Genomic DNA, 23,672 nt, shown 5'->3' with positions numbered 1-23,672 from the left:
CCTTTCTGGGCAACCTGTGCCAGTGCTCGGCCATCCACACAGTGACAAAGTGTTCCCTGATGTTCAGAGGGACCCTCCTGTGTTTCATTTTGTGCCCAATGCCTTTGCTCCTGCCACTGGGCACACAGGTCCTTTCCCTGTTTTGTTCACTTCATCCACACACCCACCCATCTGATAGCCCTCCTTGGGCTTCCCAGATGAAACCAGGGTCTACATTCCTGGTGACAAAACAACTGCAGTGCAGCAGATCAGCAGAAACCAGTTTGCAAACTCAGAAGTTAGTCCCTTCCTTGGGGCAAAACGTTTCACTTTTCCCAACTCCCATTCCTCTCCTTGATTTTACAGCCTCGGAGGAAAAAGACCTTTCGTATTGAAATAGTGATTTAACAGACCTGATCCCCTCCTGATTTTCCTCCCCGCCTGCCACCACATGCTGTGGGCGGACAGTAAAAAATTCCTGCAGGTGCCAGAGAAGCAGCTGCTTCCCAAGATTTCCCAGCTGCTTCCCATTTCCCAGCCACTGGGAATGTGTTTTGAGGAAAAAGAAGTGCAGTGCTTAATAATGCATACTCGTTTAAATGGATCCTCCAATGTAGTGACAAACCATGTCCAAACCCCAGCTCCACAAGCAAGTCATCAGGGCAGGGGAAACAGCTTTTGCTCCAGGCTGGGAGGTCAAGCTTCACTCAGGATCTGTTCCTCTGACTGAACTATTTATAGTCTGAATTTGGGTTGCTGTTTTATTCTTTTTGCATACACTTTCCAAGTCTAATTGGGGAAAGCTGTCAATTAGCAGTTCACCTCATTCCAAAATATTCACTGTTCACAGCAGTCTGAAAGTCAGAATGAAAAAAAACATGAGAAAACCTGATAAACAGACATTGAATTATTTGGATCTTTCTGAAACAACACCCTCTGCAGAAAAAGTATCCAGTAGAGAAAATAGAAAATTAATGAGGTATGCACTTACCTGTCCCAAGCCCTGAAAAAGCCAGCAGGTGAAGTGCCATAGCTGGAATCTACTCCCCGTCCAGGCTGAGGGCTGATGTATCCACGGGGAGGGTGCCATGGGGCAGCAGCAGTGATGCTATGGGAAGGACACTCAAGGCTGGCAGTGGGATGGAGTTTCAGCAGTAAAATCCCTGCAATTTCCCAGGAGAGCAACCTAAGGAGAAAATACTGCAAAGGAGAGCTTGCAAGTTGTTTGGACTATTTGGTTTGTGCCCCACACAAGGCTGTGGGCATGACACACATCTGGAAATGCTTATGACCCAGCATCAATAGCTGGGTCATAAATAGCTGGAAGGAAACATGCAATGCTAGTGTAGCTGTTTGAACTCCCCACTCCTGCCTTGAAAATAGTCTCGAGTTTGTCACCAGGAATGCTGGGTGAGGTTGCAGGAAGCAACAAATAAGTCCTTTTTATTTATCCAGAATCCTGGGCAAGGCAGAGAACAGAGCAATGCGGGAAAGCAAAACCGTGAAAAGGAGAAAAGGAATGAAACCACGTGTGGAAACCATTTCCACTCATCAGGATGGTGATAAGGCCACAAAACAAAAGGTTTAGCAATATTCTCCTGTGTGTCTCCTTTGGGAGAGAATGGATTTTCCCTCTGGAAGGGCATGGCTACTATTAAACTTCTAGAAATAAGTGGTTTAAAAGAAAGACAAAACACTTGCAAATTTGCAAACCTATGTGTGGTGTTTCTATCTCATTATCTCCTTGCGCAGTTAAATAGCTATAGGCTTTCCTGGGCTCCTGTACTCTTTAATCTTTGTCCAGTGAGTTCATTCAATTTCAGTCACAATAAATGAATCCAGCAGATCAACAAACACTGTTGTGGGAACTCCAAAAAGCATCAATGCTTTGGAAAGTTTGCTCAGCCAAATAAAAATCCAGCACCAATTAGAGCAGAGAACAGCAGTCAAAGGAGTGCAGAATCTCTGTTAAATATTTCCTATGCCTTCTTTTCCCTTGCTTTCAGAGGGGAAATAAGAATATTATAAGCTCCAGGACACTGATTTTCCTCTTAGGAAGTGGTAGAACAAGTGTTTTGTTAGAAAACTTTTTTGCCATGTGAAATAATTCCAAATAAATTTAAAATAAAAAATATTTGAAGTTTTGCAACTCAGAAAAGCTGATTTTTCTTGTAAAAAGCCATATTACTGTAAAGTTGAGATTCAAGAAAAACTACCAGACACAAAACTTCCCTAAAAATAAAAAAAATCATCGATTGAAGTAAATCCACCATTAACAGTTCACTGAATGGCATTACTTATCTTTTCTGCATCCAATCTTCAAGCTGCGAGTTCAGCAAACACTCAACTTTTAACTTGATCTGTGTCTCTTCAACCATACCAACATGGAAAGTGATGATTTTTTTACTTCCATCTTAGAGATCGGGTCCTATTCAACTTGGGTTTATTTATTCAATCTACCTGCAAATGATGCTTACTTTTGTATACAAATTTCTGTCAACCTCTATATACCAGCAATAAAAACTAAACGCAAATAATGAAAATGAAGCAGTCCACAAGGATGTTACTCGTGTTTATACAAAAACACTTCCTTTAAACAATTATTAAGAGGCTACCTCATTTCAAAACGATGGTTTGGAAACAGCTATGTCGAAATGTGAACAAGCACATAAAAAAACCTTCATTCTCCCTGGATTAGTTGGGGGAAGCTCATCTCCTATAAAATAAATTACCTCCTCCAGAGAACACCATCTAACAGTAAGAATGAGAAGAGAGTATAAAGACCACTGAACAACACCAAACATTCCAGTGCATATTTACTAGACCTATTATCTATGAAATAGATTGACACTTCCATATCCAAATTACAAGTTTCTAATAAAATACCAAACTTCAAGAGAATTGGTTGAATTCTTTGCAGAGAGAAGTGCTGCTGCAGTCACGGAGAAATATGAACATTTATTGAACACCTAAGGCCACAGAAGTGAAAATTTCAGCTGCTGTCAGAAGAATCTACCACACACAAAACAGGTCCTTGCTGCAAACAAGAGCATCAACTGAGCAGCTTAAGAAGGGGTTTGCAGAGCTTCATCTTGGACCCCATTTGATGTCTTTCACACCGTGAAATTGCCTTTTCAGAGCATGGTTGTCTGCCCACTCAGCATTTAGAAACGAGTCGTCGTCCTCCTCCTCCAGTTTCTGTGGCAGAGAGGGGAGGGAGGCGGTGAGGGACGCAGCCTGAGCTCTATCGGAGCAGCTCAGCTCTCAGGCTCCAAAAGAACACTTACCTTCAGCTCCTCCTGCTTCCTGTAGTAGTACAGCATCATCTCTTTTTGCTCCTCATGACTGATCACAGGCTCCCGCCCTGGAGCTCCTTGTCCTTTCTGGAAGGGAAATTGTAAATGTTGCCGATGGCATTTGTGATACAAAGGAGAAACTGCTACACAGAGACATCAAAAACCTTTCTTCAGACAACTGGATTGTCAAATTTAATAAGGTCCCTCAGGACAGGAAAATAAATGCTGAGAAACTGCTTCTGCATTCATAGAATCCCAGAATGGTTTGGGTTGGAAGGGACCTTGAAGATATTTTAATTCCAAGCCCCTGCCATGGGCAGGGACGCTTTCCACTACCCCAGGTTGCTCCAAGCCCTGTCCAACCTGGCCTTGGACACTTCCAGGGATCCAGGGGCAGCCACAGCTGCTCTGGGCAACCTGTGCCAGAGCCTCACTATCCTTACAGGGAAGTAAGGGTTATTTTTTCAGGTGAGGTTTATTTTTTCATCTCTGTATCTGAATCATGCTGTGAAATCTGAATCATTTTGTGGGCATCAGTGGAAGATGCCAACAGGATTGAGTCTATTTTACTTAAGTTTCCACTCTAAAAGACATAATACATCTGTTTTAATGTCACTCTAGACATCTCAGGATATGCCCATATCTTTAGCACCCCTGCTAATACAGACCTGTACAGGATGGCTTAGCACTCAGTAAGGCAGGGAAGTAAGGGAGTTACAAACCACTACATATAAAAGGAAATTGCTTATCCAGGCTACTGTACTCCTGGAAGAAATGATGGACCAAGCAGAAAACACCTGCTGTCAGCAACTGCAAACACAGCATCTTGCATGGACATAGTGAATGCTCTCAAGAACGAACAGAGTCTGAGGCAGTTTAGGCAGAGACAAACTCCTATACTGCACCACATTCTTTGAGCAGGTCCTTCAGCTAATTAAACAGACAACATTCCTGGGACCCTAGACTTCAGTGGCTACTGAGATGCCACACCATTTTCCAGTGACCCTGAGAGGAAAGAGAAAGCAATTCTGATCTTCTAAGTGACAAACACATAAATCACCTGACTTACCCCCTTCTCAGGGATGCACTGCAGAACCTGCAGGTGGCAAGATTGGCCATAAAACTTTTCAGTTTGTATTTCATCTATTCTTTAAATACCTCTTTGTACTTGACAAAAACACTATGGAGCAAGAAGTAGCAACCAACTATAGTACATAACTGACAGGCTAAAGAATTACTGAAGAAAAACTCAAGAGTATAATCCATTCAAACCATAAAATAGATATACAGTTTTAAGATGCTCAAGCTGGAACTAATCTAATCCATTTTACACTCCTAGGGATAGTTCTCTCCCACAGAGAACAGATAACCAAGGGTGAGGAACTTGTAGAGCAATCTCCGAGCAATACTCACTTTCTGGATCTTGACAATGATGGTTGTTTTCTCATTTTTGCCTACATAGTCAGAGAGCAACTTTGTTTCTTCCAACTGCTTTCCTGCCCACCACAGCTGTGCTTCCGATTCTTTTATAACTTCGGTTCCAGCCTGTGACAAAATAAATAAGGTGAAGAGTTGAAGAGTGTTGTTTCTTGCTTTTTTTTTCAAAAACCGGAATTTTTTTTTTTTTCTGGGGAAAAAAAAAAAATCTTTCTGGAATTCCTTACATGAAGTGTAATTTTACACTCTACTTCTACGTCTTTCTCCTCATACTCACCTATGGCATTTTTATTTATATTCCATTCAATCTTGATCTAATAGAAACACCTTGGGCAACAAATTCTCCATATTGGAGGTGAAAACAACCTTCACTGATAAGAAGAACAGCATAGCCCATGTTTAACCCAGGGACTACATATAAAGGGAATACATCACTGCATACATGAGTTCCTGACAAGTCTTCTTTATCTTCAAACTCCATCCTAATTGGATCATGTGGAGGCAATCCCATTGGATACACAATCATCACAGCCCCTCGGAGCTGCTCCAACGCATCTTTCACCATCTCCATATTAACACACACATTGGCCTGAACTTGTTTCTGAAATACAGACAAGGATCATTGGCAATACAAACAAACCTGCAGAAAGACTTTGCTTTGTGCCTAGTTCAAAGGTTCAGTGATGGGCTATCTGAGCAGAGCTAACAGGCTGCACAAAGATATTAGGAGTGCAAATTTCCTCATTGGAATACATCTCTCACCTTTGGCGCCTCTGTTTCGCCTGCTTACATGGGATGGGGGAGGAAACAAAAAAAGGAGATCTTCACTAAATTGTGCAGGAGACAACGGCCTGTGGGACACAGGACTCAAACCAGGACACATATGACCACAGATACCAGACAGGAATGCTTTGGCTCCAAGCACTTGTGACTCATGAACATGATTCAAGCCAGCAGAATTAAAGTGAGGGATAGAGAAGGGGCTTAAAACTTGAGAAAAAAGTAAAGCACACATGAGCAGAAGTGTAAAGCTTGGCAAATTGCACAGCTCACGCAGAGACGTGTAAGACCAAGTACTTGAGATCATTCTAAATCCTACTGCAGAGATAAAGAAGAAACATGACATCTGGAAGAGAAGAAATTAAGTTCTTCCCAACAGATTTAAGAGTTTCTTAAGTACTAGGGTAAGGGAATGTTGCCTCCTTGTGGACGTTCTTGATCTGGCTAACTGGCCAGTGCAACCTCAAATACACAGGCACATTTCTTCTCTTTTGTCTTTATCAAGTGGTGAACCAAATAAACCACTTCCCAAACTATCCTTAACTCCATTCACAAATTACTAAATTTGTGTTGCAAAGTCCTACAAAAGCTGAAACACAACACAGAGCACCTACAGATCTGGTAATGTGAATTTGAATACCTGAGAGCACCATGCCATCAGGGCAAACCTTGTGCTTGTCTTTGAACGGACACACTCAGCAGGACTGAGCATGAGTCCAAGTGCTTGCCAAACCAAGGCCTAATCCCTGCCCCAACCCTGGAAGTGTTCAAGGCCAGGCTGGATTGAGCTCTGAGCAACCTGGTCTAGTGGAAGGCATCCCTAACCATGGCAATGGGGTGGGACTGAATGACCTTTCAAGCCCCTTCCAAACCAAATCATCTGTGATTCTGTGATAATCTAAGAGATTAGAACACATTTTTCAATTAATTGCACATAAAAGTCAAAAGACTTCATGAACTCCAAGAACAGCACAGAATGTAGTTAATTTTTCACCAGAAAGCATGACAAGCATTCACCCAAAGAACACATCAATAGCAAATTGCGTGGATGCGTTCTTTGGGTGAACGTGCTTTAATCATTCCACACGGGCTCGGCTGCCAGCATTCCCTTGGAGTTTAGTATCTGATTCCTTAACCTGTTGAACCACTCACCAAAAGCCTCGAAGAAAATCATTAACCAAAATGTCAGATTTTATTATGCTATTCACTTCATGGCATTTTGCAACAACTGTCAGTCCTTGCACTGAAAAGTCTGGTTTCATTTAAGATGCCCAGCTCCACAGCACTTTTTAGGAAAGCCCCACACACCACTTGAGGAAACTTACCTTAGAGATTAATGCCTTGGCTTCCTCTACTGTCTTCTTTATAACTTGCTGCATTTTTTCATTTGGAGCTAAAAGTAAGATACATATTTCATAGTTTACACTTACTGCCAAGAAACCAAGCACACAACCTGTCCAGACCCCAGTGTGAGCAAATGAAACAGTACGAAATCGTAAAGCCGGAGAAACACCACCAAGCTACAGCCTATTTGCCAGTTGGATAGTTCATTCCTGTACTTCTTACTAACTTAAGAAACAAGCAGTATTTTTCACAGGACAAATAAACTCACTTTTCCCCAAAGACATGTGACTGGTATTTGCCCCTGGACCCCTGGAAGTGTCCAAGGCCAGGCTGGACAGGCCTTGGAGCAGTGTGGTCTGGTGGGAAGCATCCTTGCCCATGGCAGCGGACTGGAACAGGATGAGCTTTACGGTCCTTTCCAACCCAAACCATCCTGTGATTCCATGGTTCTATGACCTGGAACTTCATTTGGGACAAAGGTACTAAGTAGAAAGCAACAAACATAATCCCATACCCTCCAAAACATAAACCAAGGCTCCTTCCTTGCTGGCCTGTTGTGGGCTGTACTAGCGGACGTGCTTTAAGTGGGCATAACAGCTTGCAGTTGTGTTTTGTTCTAATTAAAATCTCAATCTAATAGCACAGACAGTTTTGCAAACTCACTGTACATTTCATATCACAGTTACCTGTTTTAGTTGATATAACAAGCCTGTCCTCAAAAACAACAATACTGCTAAAGCATACTCATTCCCAGCTTATGTCCCACTTAAGTGCATCATTTGATAGTACTTGGTTTGGCTTACATATACACACTGTTCAATACTCCAACTTTGTCAATATCATAAGGCTGTCCTCCCACTTACAAACACATGTTCAGTGAATCTGAGTCCCAGGCAATGAGAAAAAAGGAATATTAGAAAAACAACTTGTTAATGTATCTTGGAGTCCCCGGAGAAAACCAGTTCTGAAGTGTACATTTACAAATCGGGAGAGTAAACTAAACTGGAACAGTCAAACTTGCTCCTGGTGATTGTTTATGTGCTGAAGAGAGATACTGCTCTTTAGGCTTGTAAATCAGCATTACCCCAGGCTGTAACCCAAGACAGAATTCCTGTGTGTTTAACCATTAGTTTGGCTATCCTATTCCAGAATTAGGGATTTGTTGTTCCCTATTATATTATGGATTATCTGTGTCTGAAGGGAGAGAAGCAAGCATTTACATTTGACTTACCAAATCCATTTCTTCGCCCCATTTCATCCTTCCTGAAGACACTTCCACCGCTTGGGACACACTTCTCTGCCCACTCATCCTTTAACTTCAGCTCTTCGATCTGCTCATCTGCCAGTCCTTGCATATTGTATGGCAAGGAAATACCATGCTCTGCTAGCTCCTCCATCTCTTTAAGAGTGTTTAGAGAACAAGATTAAAAGTCTCTGTTACTATAGTCCATTTCCAAAAGGCTTTCACATGATGTACATGCAGGTAAGCTGTGCCCCTAGCTTTCAGTTTTTCAACAAGTAAGTACAGGGAATAAATAATGAGGGCTATAAACACATATATATAGATACGGATGCTGTAATAATGTTGAAATTTATACATTTCACATACCCGTAAAACAACATAACAAATGACACTTGCAGGGACGCAAACCTGCATGGTACTTTCTGGCCATAAACCTTTTCTTTTTGGTATTTCCCTAGTCAGATTTTTTAAATTTCAGAGCAGCCTCAGTATGGCCTCAGACACCCCACAAACACTGTGGCTGGTGCACAGCAGGTGTGGGTCAACTGCAGCCCCAGGTCAGGCTCACCTGACAGGAATCTCTGCTCTGACAGCCCTACGGTGGGGCAGGAAAGGTTTTTCAAAGCTGCCTCGGAAGTGAACTCAGCGCTAATTCAGACACATCACAGACTCCATTGCATGTCAGGGGATGCATGTGGTGGCCAATATAACCTCACACACCTGTTGGGGGACTGCTGGTCATAAGGGAGCACTTCACAGTGCCCTGAAGGAGGACTTTGGACAGGGGTCTGGAGTGACAGGACAAGGGGGAACGGCTTCAAACTGACAGAGGGCAGGGTTAGATCGGATATCAGGAAGAAATTCTTCCCTGTGAGGGTGGGGAGGCCCTGGCACAGGTTGCCCAGAAAAGCTGTGGCTGCCCCTGGAACCCTGGAAGCGTCCAAGTTCAGGTTGGATGGGGCCTGGAGCAACCTGGGATAGTGGAAGATGTCCCTGTCCACGGCAGGGGGTGGGACCGCATGAGCTTTCAGGTCCCTCCCAGTCCAAACCATTCCGCGATTCCGTGACTTAAGCAGCCGCTGCCGGCACACACAGCGAGAGAATTTTCAGCGCTGTGCAGTGCCCTCACTAAAATACCAAAGGCGGGAATTCACACGCGGTGGCACTGTGCGATCACGGCCCCATTAAGTGGGGAGGCGGCGCGTTCCCGCTGCCCGGGCGGCGCCTGAGGGCCGTTCCCGCCCCGCGCGGCCCCCAGCGGTACCTGAGCACAGGCGCTGCACCTTCAGCCGCCCGTTGTGGATGCGGGCGGCGAGCGGCGCCAGCTCGGCCAGGCGGGCGCTGCCCGGCGTCTCCAGAAGAAACTGGCTCTCGCCGCCGCGCTTCACATGCAGCCGCACCATGGCCGGGGCGGGGCGGCCCCTCAGCAACGGAGCCGAGTCCCTGGATACCGGAGGCACGGAGGGAGCGCGGGGACCGGCCGCGCCCGGCGCTTCGGGACGCCCTGAGAGCGCGGTGGGGCCGCTGCCGCCCCCGCCGGCAGCACCAGGATCCTTCGGGATCCGCCGGGCCACTCCGGAGACGCCGCCACCGCAACGGCGCCTCCGCCGGTCCCGCGGCCGCTTCCGCTTCCGGCCACCCCGTGAGGGCACGGGAGCCGCTTGAAGGGCTCGCGCGCCGCGCCCGGTGTTGGAAACACTAGAACGTCTCAATAATTGCAGTTAAGGAGTTTAATTGCCTTTTAAATTAATTATTTTAATTAATCGTCACCTATACGTATATAAATTATAAATAGTGGACTATTCTTAAATTGCTCTCAGCCAGCATTTAGAAAAATTGTCATAAGCTATTTTTGTGGGAACAGCTTGGCAAAAGTACTGAAACATTCAGTTTCGAGAAACTAACTCTGATATGCTCCCATGAACAAAGCCCGGGGGAGAAAGAGGGAGTGGTGAGGTTGGACATCTAGAAAGCAGAATTTATGGATCACAAGGACACTGCAGAAACTACCAGATAAAGACTCAGCATTGGAAATTCCCTACTAAAGGGAAATATAGAAGACGACTAAAAATATGGACTAATTAGCATAAGAAGTGAGAAATCAGTAACCATTAAAGGACAGATTACTAATGAATGAAAGATAATTATGTAATTTAGAACCAGTAAACATTAACGTCTTTGTTTACTAAAGCGTATCAGTAAGTGCAAAAGTTCTGTATCAGGGTCTGTGTGGAGGCTGGAATTTTGTCAGCCACACATCCCCTGGCCAAGAGTAAAGTAATGCCTGACTCGCTGACACTAAAAAGATGGTCTTAGAGGGCTTTATTTATCCTGAACATTTTAGAGGATTTGGTAACACAGGGGCACAGAGAGAGAGGAACCACCGGGATCATAAGGGCAGGAATATTTCACGCATACCTGGGTGTCCCAGGGGAAACAGCCATGGACAGGTGAGTGGGACCGGGACAGGGAACACCGGGAACAGAGTCCAGGGACATGTGGGGAGTGGGTCCCACCTCCATCCTCTGTGTTTTCACAGCGTTTACTGTTGCTCGTTGCCCCCGTCAACACACGGCAGCGCCTTACTACAGCTCATATATATATATATGTATGTATATTTATACAGGTGCTGGAATTCTGGAGCATTCCCCGTGGTCCCCACAGTCCTGTGAAGTGCAGAGGTGCCGCACACCAGGTACAGTTCAGACAGATAGTTTTTAATCACTGCAATTAAATATTTGACAACATATTGATCACGTGACTCCCACTAGCAAAAGTTCCCCCCCAAATTTGGTTTGCTAATGTAAGAATATACCAAAACATCAACCACACAGATGTTTGCAGCAACAGCATAAAACAAGGTAACTCACACACTGAAGCACAAGTAGTACCACTGCTGTTCCAAATGTACAACTTGAATGACCTGAACGGAAAAAAGCGCAATAGAAAACTCACTGTCACTCCTCTAGGCGGCTGCAGCTCATGGCTGACCAGGGGCTGTCCGAAGGAATAGTGGATTATTTCACGGATCATACTGTGAGAGCATTTGAGGATGTAAAAAGCGTGCTGCCCTGGGGTGTTTCACTACTCTAAATACAATCCAAGCGTGTTGTTTCACCCCCTGGCTGGCACCCTACATAGGCTGCAACTGGTAAATACTGCTTTGTATCTCAGAAGCCAAGGGGATTTTTTTTCCAGAGGTTGAGGAAAAGCTTGCTGTATCAGCTGTTTCCAATTTGTGGAAAAAAAAAAGAAGTATAGTTAAAATAGTAATGAATAAATGGATGATATGGAACAATTATTCTGAATTAGTGCTAGTGAGTGTATGTCACAATAGGATTTAATAACTGAAATGTACTGACGCAGGAGAGTAATTTAATATATTAATATGCAAAGTTTTGTTTCTATTCTGAAAGTAAACTATTTTTGTTGTGCCTCAAATTCAAATATAAGCTTCACAAATATCCATAGCCTCTGTTATAAATTAAACAGCTTCTAAACAATACTTGTCAACATTCAAATCTCAATAAACTTTGGCAGCTCTTTGGTAAATACTTATAAATATCAACTAACAAAACAGTCAAAAGGGAGGGGGGAGGCTACCAGTAGGGAGCCTCTTCTTGTGAAATTCCACAAAGGGGAACAGAAATGAAAGAGCTCCCTAAGCAAAATCTATGTCCAGGATTGATAGATTTTAGTGAGACAGTAGCTCACCCATCTCTTTTTGTGTATTCAAATACTATTACATCGGGATTTTAATAAACTTCAGACAATTTTTTGTGCTCCACCATATATACACATTCAAAATTTATACACAAGCAGAAGTGGCTTTTTATGAGCAGAGTTAAGTTTCAGTGCATTTTACAATTAATTATTGCACACAGAATAATCTCAAATGCCCAATTATTCTACTGGATAAATGTAGCGACAAATATTACCTCATGTATCTCTGACCATCTATCTTTCTGTAAAATCATGAGTTGGTGACACCTTGGGTGCCGGGGAGGGGAAGGGATCTGCGGGGGACCTGTTGCTGGTTGCTCTGGATGGTACAGGGGGTGCAGGTGGTTTTCTTGCTGGCATTGTACAGAAGCAATCAGTAGAACTTTTATTCCAGTCACCATCAAAGTTAAAGTCCGAACCAAGGAAAGTCTTCTGTTCAGTTCCCAGCAAACTTGGGCATCCAGCTGATTTCCCGGAGCCGAGTCGCTTAAAATCCGGGACACTTGCAGATGGCTTTAGCTTCATGTTGAAGTTCTCATCCTCGTCAAATGTCACCCACCCTTTGGGCTGTATGTTTTCTACCTTGAGAGATTTACTTCGCAAGCAAAATGTGTTTTCAGTTGCATCTACAGGAAATACAGGCTTGCTTGTGTTACAGCTGGGGGGGGGCAGAGAAGGGAATGGGTGGGAAGCAGCAGGTCCTACCAGTACCTGTGAGGTTATCCCAGACTCCCGCGTTTCTGTCCTAAAGGGGTTCCCAGCGTTAGGAGTTCTTTCAGTGAATGGATTTGAGCAGTTCAGCCCAGTAATAAAGGGATTTGGAGAGCTGTGCTGATGCTCCTGGGATGAGTGAAAGGTTGGAATAGGAGGCATTGCTGGCATGCAATTTACAGTTTTCAAATTATCAGCACTTCTTTGTGTTGCTGAAGGCAACTGTATCAACTCCTTCTGGTTTAAGGTTGGAGCAGGTGATGTTTGGACAGACGTCTGCATCTTGGACACGAGCAGCTGTAATGACAGGTCTTCAAAAGGGTCACTGTTGAGCTGGGGTTCAGGGTTAGTGATGCATGTCCCGTTGGGATTCAGCTGCAAAGGAAACAACGTGCTCAGGAATCACAGCTGGTTCTGGGTTATTCCTATCTCCCCCATTCTCACTCGTCAGCTGAAGCTTAAACCCAATTTTGCTTTAACTAGAACAGAAACAACAGCCTGAACCCCCTGCCTAACAAAAAGCCTGTAAGTTGTTAAACACCACTTCCTCCCCTCAGCAGCTGATGCAGCTGGAACCTGCTTCCTGCAGGTCACAATCCTAGCAAAAAACACTAAGTGAAAGTTGGGTAAGAAAATGTTCGGGAAATGCTACTGTAGAGTAAACAAGGGATAGCCCAGCACAACTATGAAATGAAAAGCTCCAGGTTACATTGTTTGGGAATTTATCATACTGATGTTACAAGCAGCATTAAAGCACCACAATGAAAGGAAACATTAGTGTTATTAGAATATGCAGTCAGACATTTCTATGTAGACAGGCATCCGTAGGCATCTCCAGTACTTCTTGGCATGGAAAGGGACAATCACTGGTTTCACATTTAAAATAACAAGTTACCCTTGGAGAAGATCATTTTCTCCACAGAATTTCTCAGCTTTTAAAACCAAAATATTCCTGTTTTTATACATTGCTTCAAACAACAATGCAACTTTTTTACCTCGTATGAACTGTCCAAAAAGGTGGAGTACCTACTTTGTTCAGTATGCACACCGACAGAATAGAGTTTGGAACTTCCCCTTATCAAATGAATTAAGCCGAAGTTAAAACAGCTTCTAAGAATTCAAATGTTACAAGAAGATTTTATGATTTCAACAGATAAACTTAATATACCCAAACAGTTGAACTAGCCGTCTATAGTTGAAGCCTTTTGCAAAATAATATTAAAACAAAGGCATTGAGTAACTTTAAGGGAAAATGTGAAAAATTGAACTGTAGAAGGAATAGAAATCAAATGCAGCCTGGCACCAGCTGGTTAAACTCTGTGGCCATTTAAAAGCACAAGATCCCAAAGAAACTATGAATCCAAATTGCTCCTTATTCTAAGTAAAAATTTGTTCTGAGTAATTCTGGAACCAAATGCTTTTAAAATTGTAACAGTTTATTTTACTTTGGGTCATAGTAAGTTCTCTGTTCCCTGAGAAATGTGAAATATGGGGTTTAGTTTGAAAAATATTTTGACAGTGCAATAGCATCAGGATTTATTTGCTTTAAAGAGGACATTTATTGCCAACGCTGATCTTTTTTTCCCCAAACAGACCGAGACCAGGAGGTTCAGCACTGAGTAAGCAACATAGGTGAGGGTCCAATTGTTTCACAAAAGATGATGATGCAAAATAGCTTCTCTGGCACTAATAAATGCAGTCTCATTTTTAAACCCATTATGAAAGGAAAAAGCAAACTATGGTATGACAGTCAATCCATGAATGCAGACAGGTGGTTTTTAACAGGGATGGGACTGCAGATGTATGAAAACATCATTCATACATCTTTTCTGCTTGAATAGATGGAGACCACATACAAGATTGGTAAATAGTCAGATACCTGTTACCCTGACGGTTGCTCCTGCTTGTGAAAGAGAAACAGACATCAAAGGAAAGAAAGTTAGGAAGAAAATCCAAGAAACAAAGCAACCTCATGTTAAAAATACTTTCAGAAGTTTTCACAAAGCCATGTTTTGAGCTATGAATACAAACCACAAGTATTTACTACACACACTACACTAAATTTTCAATTTCTGTTGCATTCTACTGTAAGCTTGGCCATTAAGGGTCGTAAAGAAAACCAACTCAAGTCCATTCTAATGATATTTCCATACAGACATTCATTGTGCAGCTGATTGTGCTACTTTTTGGAGACGAATTAAAAGGAGCTGAGCAGGCATGGTCTCATTCTAGTAATCTATTAACATGAAAAGGCCCATAGCTCTCATTCTGGGAACTGTGTTGGTATAATCCCTCATCTATAGTAACAGTTTTGCAAGCCGAAAAAGCCATAATGCTTCTCATTCTATGAAAAACTAGAATCTGCTTTCTTTACAATAAAGACAATCTATTTACAATAACTAATTCTCTTTTTCAATGTATGGATGCAAACAGAGTCCTGAATATTCACACTGTACAAGCAATTATTTTTATAAGGAGAGATTTAGGTTCTTCAATATCACAATCAAGATTTGCACAGAAGGATGGGCTTGGAATTCACTACCTCTCAAAAGACCTTGTATTTCTTTAAAGACCTTTCCTCAGAAAACTGCATTTTTTTGTCTAAGTTTCCAAAATGAAAAGCAGTTTACAGGCAAAGAAAGAGGTTCAGGAGAAAGAAAGGAAAAGCATTTAAAGATTTTTTCAATTTGAATTCAAAAATCAGCTCAATAAGGACTGAATTTGGCTGCTTCCCTGTGGTACAAAATAGGCATTAACTGCTGTAGCAAAAAATGGCTACAGACGTGGGCATAAGGAAAAACCCGAGCAGCACTGAAAACCTGCATCTGCATTTTTAAGCAGTAGTAAGAAACTATGGCTTTTCCTAGAAAAAATTGGTGGTTTTTTATTTTAACAGTCTAAATGGTCCCAGAGAACACAATGTTAATGTTGCTGTATGAATTTTTCACATTATTTGGATAGGTTTCTATATTTTAACTGACACTGGGGAATGGGGAGAATTCTATTTCTCTTAAGTATTTATTAATATATTGATTTAATTTATTCATTTATTTATCATACAGTGATAAATAATGAATGATCACCAACATAAAGCACCACATCATGCAGTAACTATTTAAAACCTGTGCTAGCTACTTACTATACAGCTTGTCATGCACATATCATTATAAAATTTAATTTTTTAGATTGAGTGTTTTTCCATTCAAAGTTGCCAAATGACAACATAACTTCATGAATGAGCTGTCCATAAGTTGTAAGCCCATCATAAGAAATCCTTAATTCAATGTTTAGTATTTAAGATGTTATTCATGGACAATACATAAGCAATTAGTACTCTCCTAGGGCCCCACAACCATTGAATCCCATCTTTGGACCCTTGTTTTTGTTTCTGTGTTTGCTTCAGGGGTTCCTCACAAGTCTGCAGCATCCGGTACAAGCTGTGTTAATTTACATAGTGAAAGAATGTATCTATGAGGGGTTTTTTTTTTTTTACTTACTTGCTGCTGGGAAGGAGCAGGTTCAGAAGGCAAACTGTGAGATGAGCGGCTACGGGGCGGCGGCTGGGGGGGCTCCAGACTTTGTGGGGCACTTGCCTGAGACGGATGCGGTGCCACAGGGATCAGGGGCTCCTGCATCCTGAGCACGGGAGCGCTGGGCTGAGCAGGTCCAGCAGCCTGAGGCTTTAGCGGTTCAGGAAGCAATGGTGAGCCTGGAAGTACATTTCCAGTGATTTTCAGGGTAACTAATTGTAACAAATCTGAAGGATGGCAGGGTGGAGAAGCACCAGAGCGAACTGCAGAGGAAGGGGCTGTGAGAACAGCAGGTGTTCATGGCAATGAGACTAGAAACCATCAAAAACTCAGCAGATCTCCATTAAAAATTGTTACTAAAGCTTAAGCTGGCAGAGGGCAGAGTTAGATGGGATATAAGGAAGAAATTCTTCCCTGTGAGGGTGGGGCGGCCCTGGCACAGGTTGCCCAGCAAAGCTGTGGCTGCTCCTGGAACCCTGGAAGTGTCAAAGGCCAGGATGGATGGGGCTTGCTGCAAGCTGGGATAGTGGAAAGTGTCCCTGCCCACAGGCAGGGGCTTGGAATTAAATTATCTTCAAGGTCCCTTCCAACACAAACCATGCTGTGATTTTACACAAAACAGAGAACCAGAAGCCACGTCACTCCTAAATGTACTTCAGTTGTATCGAAAAGTATTTTGGAAGTCACTTTTATAAAATGTGTATTTATGTATTTATAAAGATAAAGGGTTTTTTTAAACTGTAAGTTTAGGAAGCTGCTTTGAGAGTCAGATATAAAAGCTATTCCAAATCTTACGAGTACAGAACAACCAGTGCATAGAGAGTCTGGTCATCAATAGCCACAATGGCACACACCAGCATGCTCAGACCAAAACCATCTTTGCAGAGTTTCTCTGCTACCATGAAATCTGTGGGTCAAGATCTCATGTGATCTTGAGATCAGCATCTAGAAAGGGTCTGCAATACTTCTGGATGCTTAACACAAACTGTGAAATGTTATTACACTCAAGAATCTCAATTTCTAGTGAAAAGTGGAGACATCTGTTGAAAACACAGCATTCAAACCACGGACCGTAGCTCTTGACTGAATAGTGACATTTATATTTAACTTCCAAAGGAAACTTACCCCTGGGTGGTTCGACTGGTTTGGTCTGAGTTTCAGGTGCTGGCCTTGCCCCCGAGGGACGGACATGGCTTTGTGGGGCGCTGATAACTCCAGCTCGAGGAGGAACAGTCTGACAGGAAAGTTGGTTAAAAAAAAGAAGTATTTTAGTTCTACTTTGGATCTGTAGTCATCTACTGCTAAATGATTCAGGATAATCAGGATTCTGTGAAAAATAAATTCTTTGATAACAGCTACTGAACCGATTTTTTTATGCACAGGCAAAAACAAAGAATGTATTTTCAAAACATGATGATGGTTCAATTCAAAGCAAAGGATTTTTACAACCATTTTCAACTTCACAGAAATACTTACCTGTGCAACGATGTTAGAAACAGTTACTATTTTGCTAGTATTAATAAGATAATTTACCTAAGTCTGTGAATTGTTGTAAGCAACAAAACCAACAAGAACAACTACTTTATTTGGAGGTCTCCTGTTTCTCAATAAGCACTATTAATGAAACACACATTCTGCCTCATCTGAAGGCTGAAGTCTCCCTAAAGTTGATGGAAGAAAAGTTAATACGTTCAGAACGTAAATTTAAAAGTCTACATCAGTACTTAAAGAGACACAGGAAGCTATTCCAGATTACAGTTGAAGAAGAGTAAATTACACAGACCACACTGAAAGCTGAATAAAAGGCCCTGGGATAAAAATGCCAGAGTTCAAGGGCAAAAAGACTGTAAGATGAGATAGTTTGTAAGATTTGTTCCCTGTAAAATGCTGTGTACCAGAAGACATTCTAGGAATGGTTTTCAGAGCAAATCCTATTGCACAAATTAATTAGAAACAAGCAAAGAAATGTTACCACTATAAAAAAGGTGTGATTTGTGATCTTAGTTTTACTAGATACGTGTCCCTGACTTTGTATATTGTTCGATTCCTTATGCTTGGCTGAGTCCATTCACCAACGTTCCAAACTCTTTCAGCCACCTGATCTCAGAAATTCCTGTCTGGTCTGAGATTGCCAAGATGCGTTTTGTTATTTCTTTGAATACTCTGATAGTAGGCAGGAAGATGATTGGATTATACACCAAAACGTATTAAAAAAATCGAACAGGAACAGGAAAGAAAGGAAGTGCCAATCAGCCCTCAGGATCCCTCAGTGGGAAGCAGCACCCACTGCAGCTACTGTCCCTGGTCCTGAAATTCTTGAAATGAAACCCAGAAATTACCTGAGACAAAGGAAAGAAACATTCCTAGAATCCACGAGTGGTTAGAGTTGGGAGGGACCTTAAAACCCATCCAGTTCCTGCCACAGGCAGGGACACCTTCCACTAGCCCAGGCTGCTCCAAGCCCCGTCCGACCTGGCCTTGGACACTTCCAGGGATCCAGGGGCAGCCACAGCTTCTCTGGGTACCCTGTGCCAGGCCCTGCCCACCCTCACAGGGAACAATTCCTTCCTTATATCCCATCTAGCCCTGCCCTCTGTCAGTTTGAAACCATTCCCCCTTGTCCTGGCACTCCAGATCCTCAGAAACAGTTCCTCTTTCTCCATCTCTCTTGTAGCTCCCTTCAAGTCCTGGAATGTTAGATAGGAAATCCAAACAAGGGTTGAGCTAAGGCATCTTAGATGTTTTTTCAGGCCTTCTATTATGTTTGGGGTTTTTGGAGCCTTTTTTGGTTTGTTTTGTACTTTCTGTTTTCATAATATGGACAAAAAAATGTTGCTCTTATGCCAGTTCCAAGACACTGGTGAAGACTCTTCTGTACATCCGATTTTCTTCTGATTTAAAAATGGCAAATCCTGTGCTAGCTCCAGATTATGAGGAGAAAAAAAATGGAAGAAAAGGGAAGCACACATGATGAATGAATACATTCTTTCCTATATATATCCACCAGTTCTTCTTCATCCAAATTTTAGAGGTGGCCATTTTACACTTCCGGGAAAATAAAAAAAGAGCCAAGATCATGAATTGTTCAATGTGAGAATCAATCTCTTTAAGACAAATCAATCAGTAAAATTTATTTCAATGGAGACTTTCAACAGTAGTTTCCAGCAGTTCCAATACTGCAATACGCTGCAAAGTCAAAAAATTATCACCAAACAATCCCATTTCTCCGTAATTCTTTAAGAAGACCTGTACCTATTAAAACACTTTCCTCTTCCCTCTCACAAGGCTCCTACTTGCTACTGTTACGAAAAATTAGGCAGATATCTTCCATCTCTTGATTCCCTGCATGGAGTGAAGCATTTGAATGCCCATAAATTCCTTCATTCCCTTGCTTCAGTTCAGTTCCACAAATAAAGGAATGAAATGCAGAACTAATACATGTTGAAACAGTTGAATGTTTCATTTTTACACGAAGACCTTTATGAGAATTAGTCTTTAACACACGGTACAAAATTCCCTAACACACCAAGTAATCATAAGATGTCAAGCACTTACGTAATCTATCTGGCCTGTGAGCAATTAACTACTATCACACATGACGTTCCAGCACAGAAGAGAATGCATTTTATCACACCAGCCAGGAAGAATGTACAATACAAAGAGTAACTTCGCAGTTATTTGAAAGGAGATGTCAAATGTGTATCTGGGAGCCTATTATGTGATTGCAGAGTGCAAAACAATCAAGTTACATCCAGTGTGTGTGTGGATATATATATATATATATATACATACATACACACATATATATGCGCTGCTTTTTTACCCCCGTAGACAGGAATAGACAGGAATTGCTGAGATAATTAACTCATAGAAGCTGTAAACTGACTAGCCAATTTAGCGGATTTCTAATGTCTGTTATGACTTACAGACAACTTGATGTAATAAAGAGCAGACACTTAGCAGGAAAATTACTTGAAAGCAATACTTACCGGTCTGGTTGTACTCGCTGAATGTGGAGGCTGATTACGAGCTGTAACAGACAGTAGAGATTACTGACTTAGCACTTATTTCAAAATCAACTTCTGTCTGTATCATAATTAGTAGAAAGCATGTATCTATTACCTAAGTTATCTTTTCTTTGTGGTCCAGGGCTTTTTTGTGCTTTGAAGCATGGAAAAAAAAGTAGATTATCTGTGTTAGATAAGCCACAAATGGGTATTAGATGGCGATGTCACATTACTACTACTGAGAATGGAAGCAAGGAGATACCAGTCATTTTTTCAAAAGTTATTACATACCCACCAGCTGTCACTAAAACACTCTTATCCCATGGCACACATGAAGTCATCTGACCCTTTTTATTACAAATTATTCAAATCACATCCTATTTGTTGCAAGCTAAAGACACCCATTTGGTACAGGTACCCTGTGCTCTCAGTTATGTTGAAAGTTGTTTTGTTTTGTGGTGTATTCTGTAGATGTTCTACCAGCAGTGGTTAAAACAAAGGGAACTGATGTAACACTTCCTGACCCCACTCTCTGCATTTATGGGATAAATCTGTTAGAGCACCAGCTTCACCCATGGCCATGCTGATGACAACCTCAGATGCAATATTCAAATTGGTAAGTGCAGGAGATGAAAAAATTACCTTTAGCTCAGACAAGTGCACAATTTCTAACAGGCAGAGAGGTTCGGGATTCTGGCTTGTGCCTCTGCTGCTTATTTCCCAGGAAGGCAAAGTCACCACGTCAGTGACAGTACGTTGAAGGAACTCTGTGGTGCATCACACCGTTTATCAAATTGGCTCCCAACTATTAGACTGCCCTGGAATCAGTCAGAATGGGCTTCTGGGTACTGTTCTCAGTGATGCAGCTCTGGTGCCAGTTTACCCTCCTTGGAGCAGGAAGCTGGAGTGGATAACCACCAAAGGTGCCTTCCCACCTCAAATATTCTATGCATAGAGTGATTTTGCCAATTTAGAAAAATGAACCAACAATGCGGCCAAAATTAATTGCAGCATAGAGGAGGAAACCCTGCCAGTGACTCTACTAGGACTTGTATTGCTATTTGCTGTGAAGGATGCATTCCTGAAGGATGAGGAAGAAACCCAAGCCTGTGACTCTGCTGGCATGGCTAAAGCACGACCCATCCAGCAGCAGTCCCATGTACTCCAACCAGAATGGTGCAAGAGAAATGCTCCTCGTAACCGTGTTACACACGGCTGGCTATCAGAATCAAAATACCTACATTGTGCTCTTTAGAAAGAGGCAACATATTAAATTAAAAACCAAATGGTTTAAATGGAAGTTTCTCTCCCCAGAATATGTAGTTCTTTATGAAAAGTCAGGCTCCCTAGATTCCTGATTTAGTTACAGGTATAAGAGTCACTCTGATGACCAGTCAGCTACAGCTTCTTCTGAGAGTCAGCCTTAAAAGCCTTCTGGATTAGGGCACTCTAAGTTTTCACTTAGTTTTTCCATACATGCCTTCTGTAACAATTCCCACCATCATTGAAAACCAGGAAGCAACTTGGCTGTGTGAAAGCTACGCTAAATAAAAGAAGAGCGAGCCTACATGACAAAGACCTTCATGGAACCACCTTTAGTATCAAAAGGGTAATAATATTGCTCAAGTGAAATTAGAAATCCATTTATAGAATACAAAAATCGTTATGTTACCTTCTACTTCTCTCCTAGCTACCCCAGGACTGGGAGGAGCTCCAAGACCTTTTCAGAGAAAGAAGAGAAGCTGTACATTGCATAAGAAAAGCAGTAGATTGAGAAAGAAAAACCAGAAAGAACACTGCCACAAGACAGCTTTACACACTTTAACTCTGGTCTAGATAGATTACAGTCACCTGTAGGAAATAACTGCAGCAGCATGGGGAACCAGACCGGTGGGAATTACAAATCAGCAAGTACAATCGTGTTTAGTAACATCTATTATTTTAATTTTACATTGCAGCTGAAAGAGAATTTAATTTCTTCAAAATGTTCACTCTGCACAAACCTTTAGCTATCCAGTGTGATCTGACATGCCCGTCTTGAACCTCTCATAAAGCAGAGCACAGACCTGTACTCAAACACGAGGGAATAAATGAGCACGGCACTTACACCCTGCAACATTAAGCCTGATCCCTGTCATTCGGAACACTGAGTAGTCTGTTTCTGCCACGGTACATCTGAATAAGCAATGTGATGGAAGCAATGCTTCCCACTTTGTAGAATGTATTGTATCCTGCAGAACTGTATCACTAAATTGCCTCCATGCAGCACTGTGCACCTGGGACAGCTGTATCAATTGGTTTAACAGTTCAGATTGAGAGAAAGATGATTTTCAAACATGCATAACCATGATGAATTATTTTATTTCTGCAATATCATCAAGCATATACTGGGTTCCTAAAACTATACGGCAAAAACATGGCAGGACACAGACATGAGAGAAATACTGAAGGCATCCCTTAGCTATGACACAGCCTCCTGCTTTCTCACCATGTGCCCATGTGTGGGATCTGCCCAGGAGCTGTGATCTGTGAGTTCTGTCACAGAGTGGGCAGAGTGAAGGCTGCACATGAGGTTGAAATGGGACTGTCTCCAGAGATGTCAGAGCTCTGCTTTGGCTGATCATCTGTTTCAAAGATGCTAAATTCTAGCATGTGTTATCTCTTCTGGCTGAGATCCAGGCTCTGCCAATTCCCATCGCAAGTTTCTGACCATGAACGTCTCTCTGAGAGGAGCAGCAGTGAAGCTGCACAGGGGCAGGGCACTGCCCAAGAACATTCCACTGCTCTTGTTTTATGCAGGATGATGACTAAAGCCAGCTCCTTTCAGCGGAAGGGAGACACAGGGACACAGGTTCATACGTTGGGGCACCAGATGGAGAGCAAGATCTCTGGGCATGATGATTTGGGCAAGTTTAAAAATATTCTCTACATGGGAGAGAAATGGCACAGAGGGTAAATACCTGAGATTTTACTCACTCATAATACTCTTCAACAGTAATAAAGCAAAATTATCATGCTGCAATAATGCTATCACAATGGGTAGCAGAAGAATATTTTAATCTTACAGACAATGAAAAATAGTTTAAACCAATGATAAATACCTTTACCACAACAATCAGGAAAACTCTGACTACTAGTATTAAAGGAAAAAAACCCACAAATGTTACTGTCCCAGGTTATTAACTTCAACTGAGAATTAGCAGCCTTTATAGTTTTTAATGTTATCTGAAAATTTAATCTGTAATGTATTAAAAATATCTTGTGCAAACAGAACGCAACATTTTAATTTTTAACTAAATTGTTTACTGGAGCTTATAGAACCCTCAGTAAATTTTTTTTTTACCAGCATACAAAAGGTCTACACTTTGTAAAGCCCTGCAACGAGTGCAGAGCCTTGTTCACCTGAATTCTGAGTTGCTCCTGATACAAAATATGAGCAAATTAAATCACTTAGACACCCAAATCCTCCTCTCATCTTCAAAGCCATTAGGAAAAGTGCCATAGGCATTGAAGGGACTGAAGCACTTGGGGGAAAAAAGGTCAAAAGACGTGAGGGGGAAAAGTAATATTTAAAAGGCAGAACATTTTAAAGACATGATCAATGTCCCTTTGCATGTGCTAC

General features: G+C 42.1%; 2 protein-coding genes across 21 annotated transcripts in view; both read right to left on the bottom strand.

Moving 5' to 3' along the window:
* CFAP298 (cilia and flagella associated protein 298) overlaps positions 1-9,703 on the bottom strand; it is a 39,857-nt gene extending 30,154 nt beyond the window's left edge. Inside the window, exons 1-7 of one of the 3 annotated variants that reach the window (XR_005602269.1) lie at positions 9,344-9,686; positions 8,068-8,235; positions 6,818-6,885; positions 5,155-5,313; positions 4,689-4,820; positions 3,267-3,362; positions 971-3,177 (exon numbers count right to left, since the gene is read on the bottom strand). Coding sequence is in view for 2 of the 3 variants with exons in the window: in XM_039554564.1 (XP_039410498.1) it covers positions 3,067-3,177; positions 3,267-3,362; positions 4,689-4,820; positions 5,155-5,313; positions 6,818-6,885; positions 8,068-8,235; positions 9,344-9,482 (873 nt within the window). In the remaining variant the exon portion in view is untranslated. Of the gene's footprint in view, positions 1-970; positions 3,178-3,266; positions 3,363-4,688; positions 4,821-5,154; positions 5,314-6,817; positions 6,886-8,067; positions 8,236-9,343 lie in introns of those variants that run through there. The other 2 variants (XM_039554564.1, XM_039554558.1) reach the window with 2 other exon arrangements.
* A 1,072-nt stretch (positions 9,704-10,775) lies between these two features.
* Positions 10,776-23,672, bottom strand: part of SYNJ1 (synaptojanin 1) — a 49,982-nt gene continuing 37,085 nt past the window's right edge. For 9 of the 18 annotated variants that reach the window (XM_039554435.1, XM_039554431.1, XM_039554465.1 and 6 more), the window contains 6 exons: positions 21,723-21,770; positions 20,166-20,204; positions 20,033-20,073; positions 17,169-17,277; positions 16,011-16,222; positions 10,776-12,888 (listed from right to left, as the gene is read on the bottom strand). In XM_039554435.1, coding sequence (XP_039410369.1) covers positions 12,037-12,888; positions 16,011-16,222; positions 17,169-17,277; positions 20,033-20,073; positions 20,166-20,204; positions 21,723-21,770 — 1,301 coding nt within the window. In that variant the 3' untranslated portion in view covers positions 10,776-12,036. Of the gene's footprint in view, positions 12,889-14,392; positions 14,417-16,010; positions 16,223-17,168; positions 17,278-20,032; positions 20,074-20,165; positions 20,205-21,722; positions 21,771-23,672 lie in introns of all 18 variants that reach the window. The other 9 variants (XM_039554485.1, XM_039554513.1, XM_039554508.1 and 6 more) reach the window with 5 other exon arrangements.

Source organism: Corvus cornix, chromosome 1 (assembly GCF_000738735.6).
Source record: "Corvus cornix cornix isolate S_Up_H32 chromosome 1, ASM73873v5, whole genome shotgun sequence".
Classification (NCBI taxonomy): Eukaryota; Metazoa; Chordata; class Aves; order Passeriformes; family Corvidae; genus Corvus; species Corvus cornix.
Note: the sequence above shows the minus strand (reverse complement) of the source record. Positions and strands in the feature narration are given on the sequence as shown.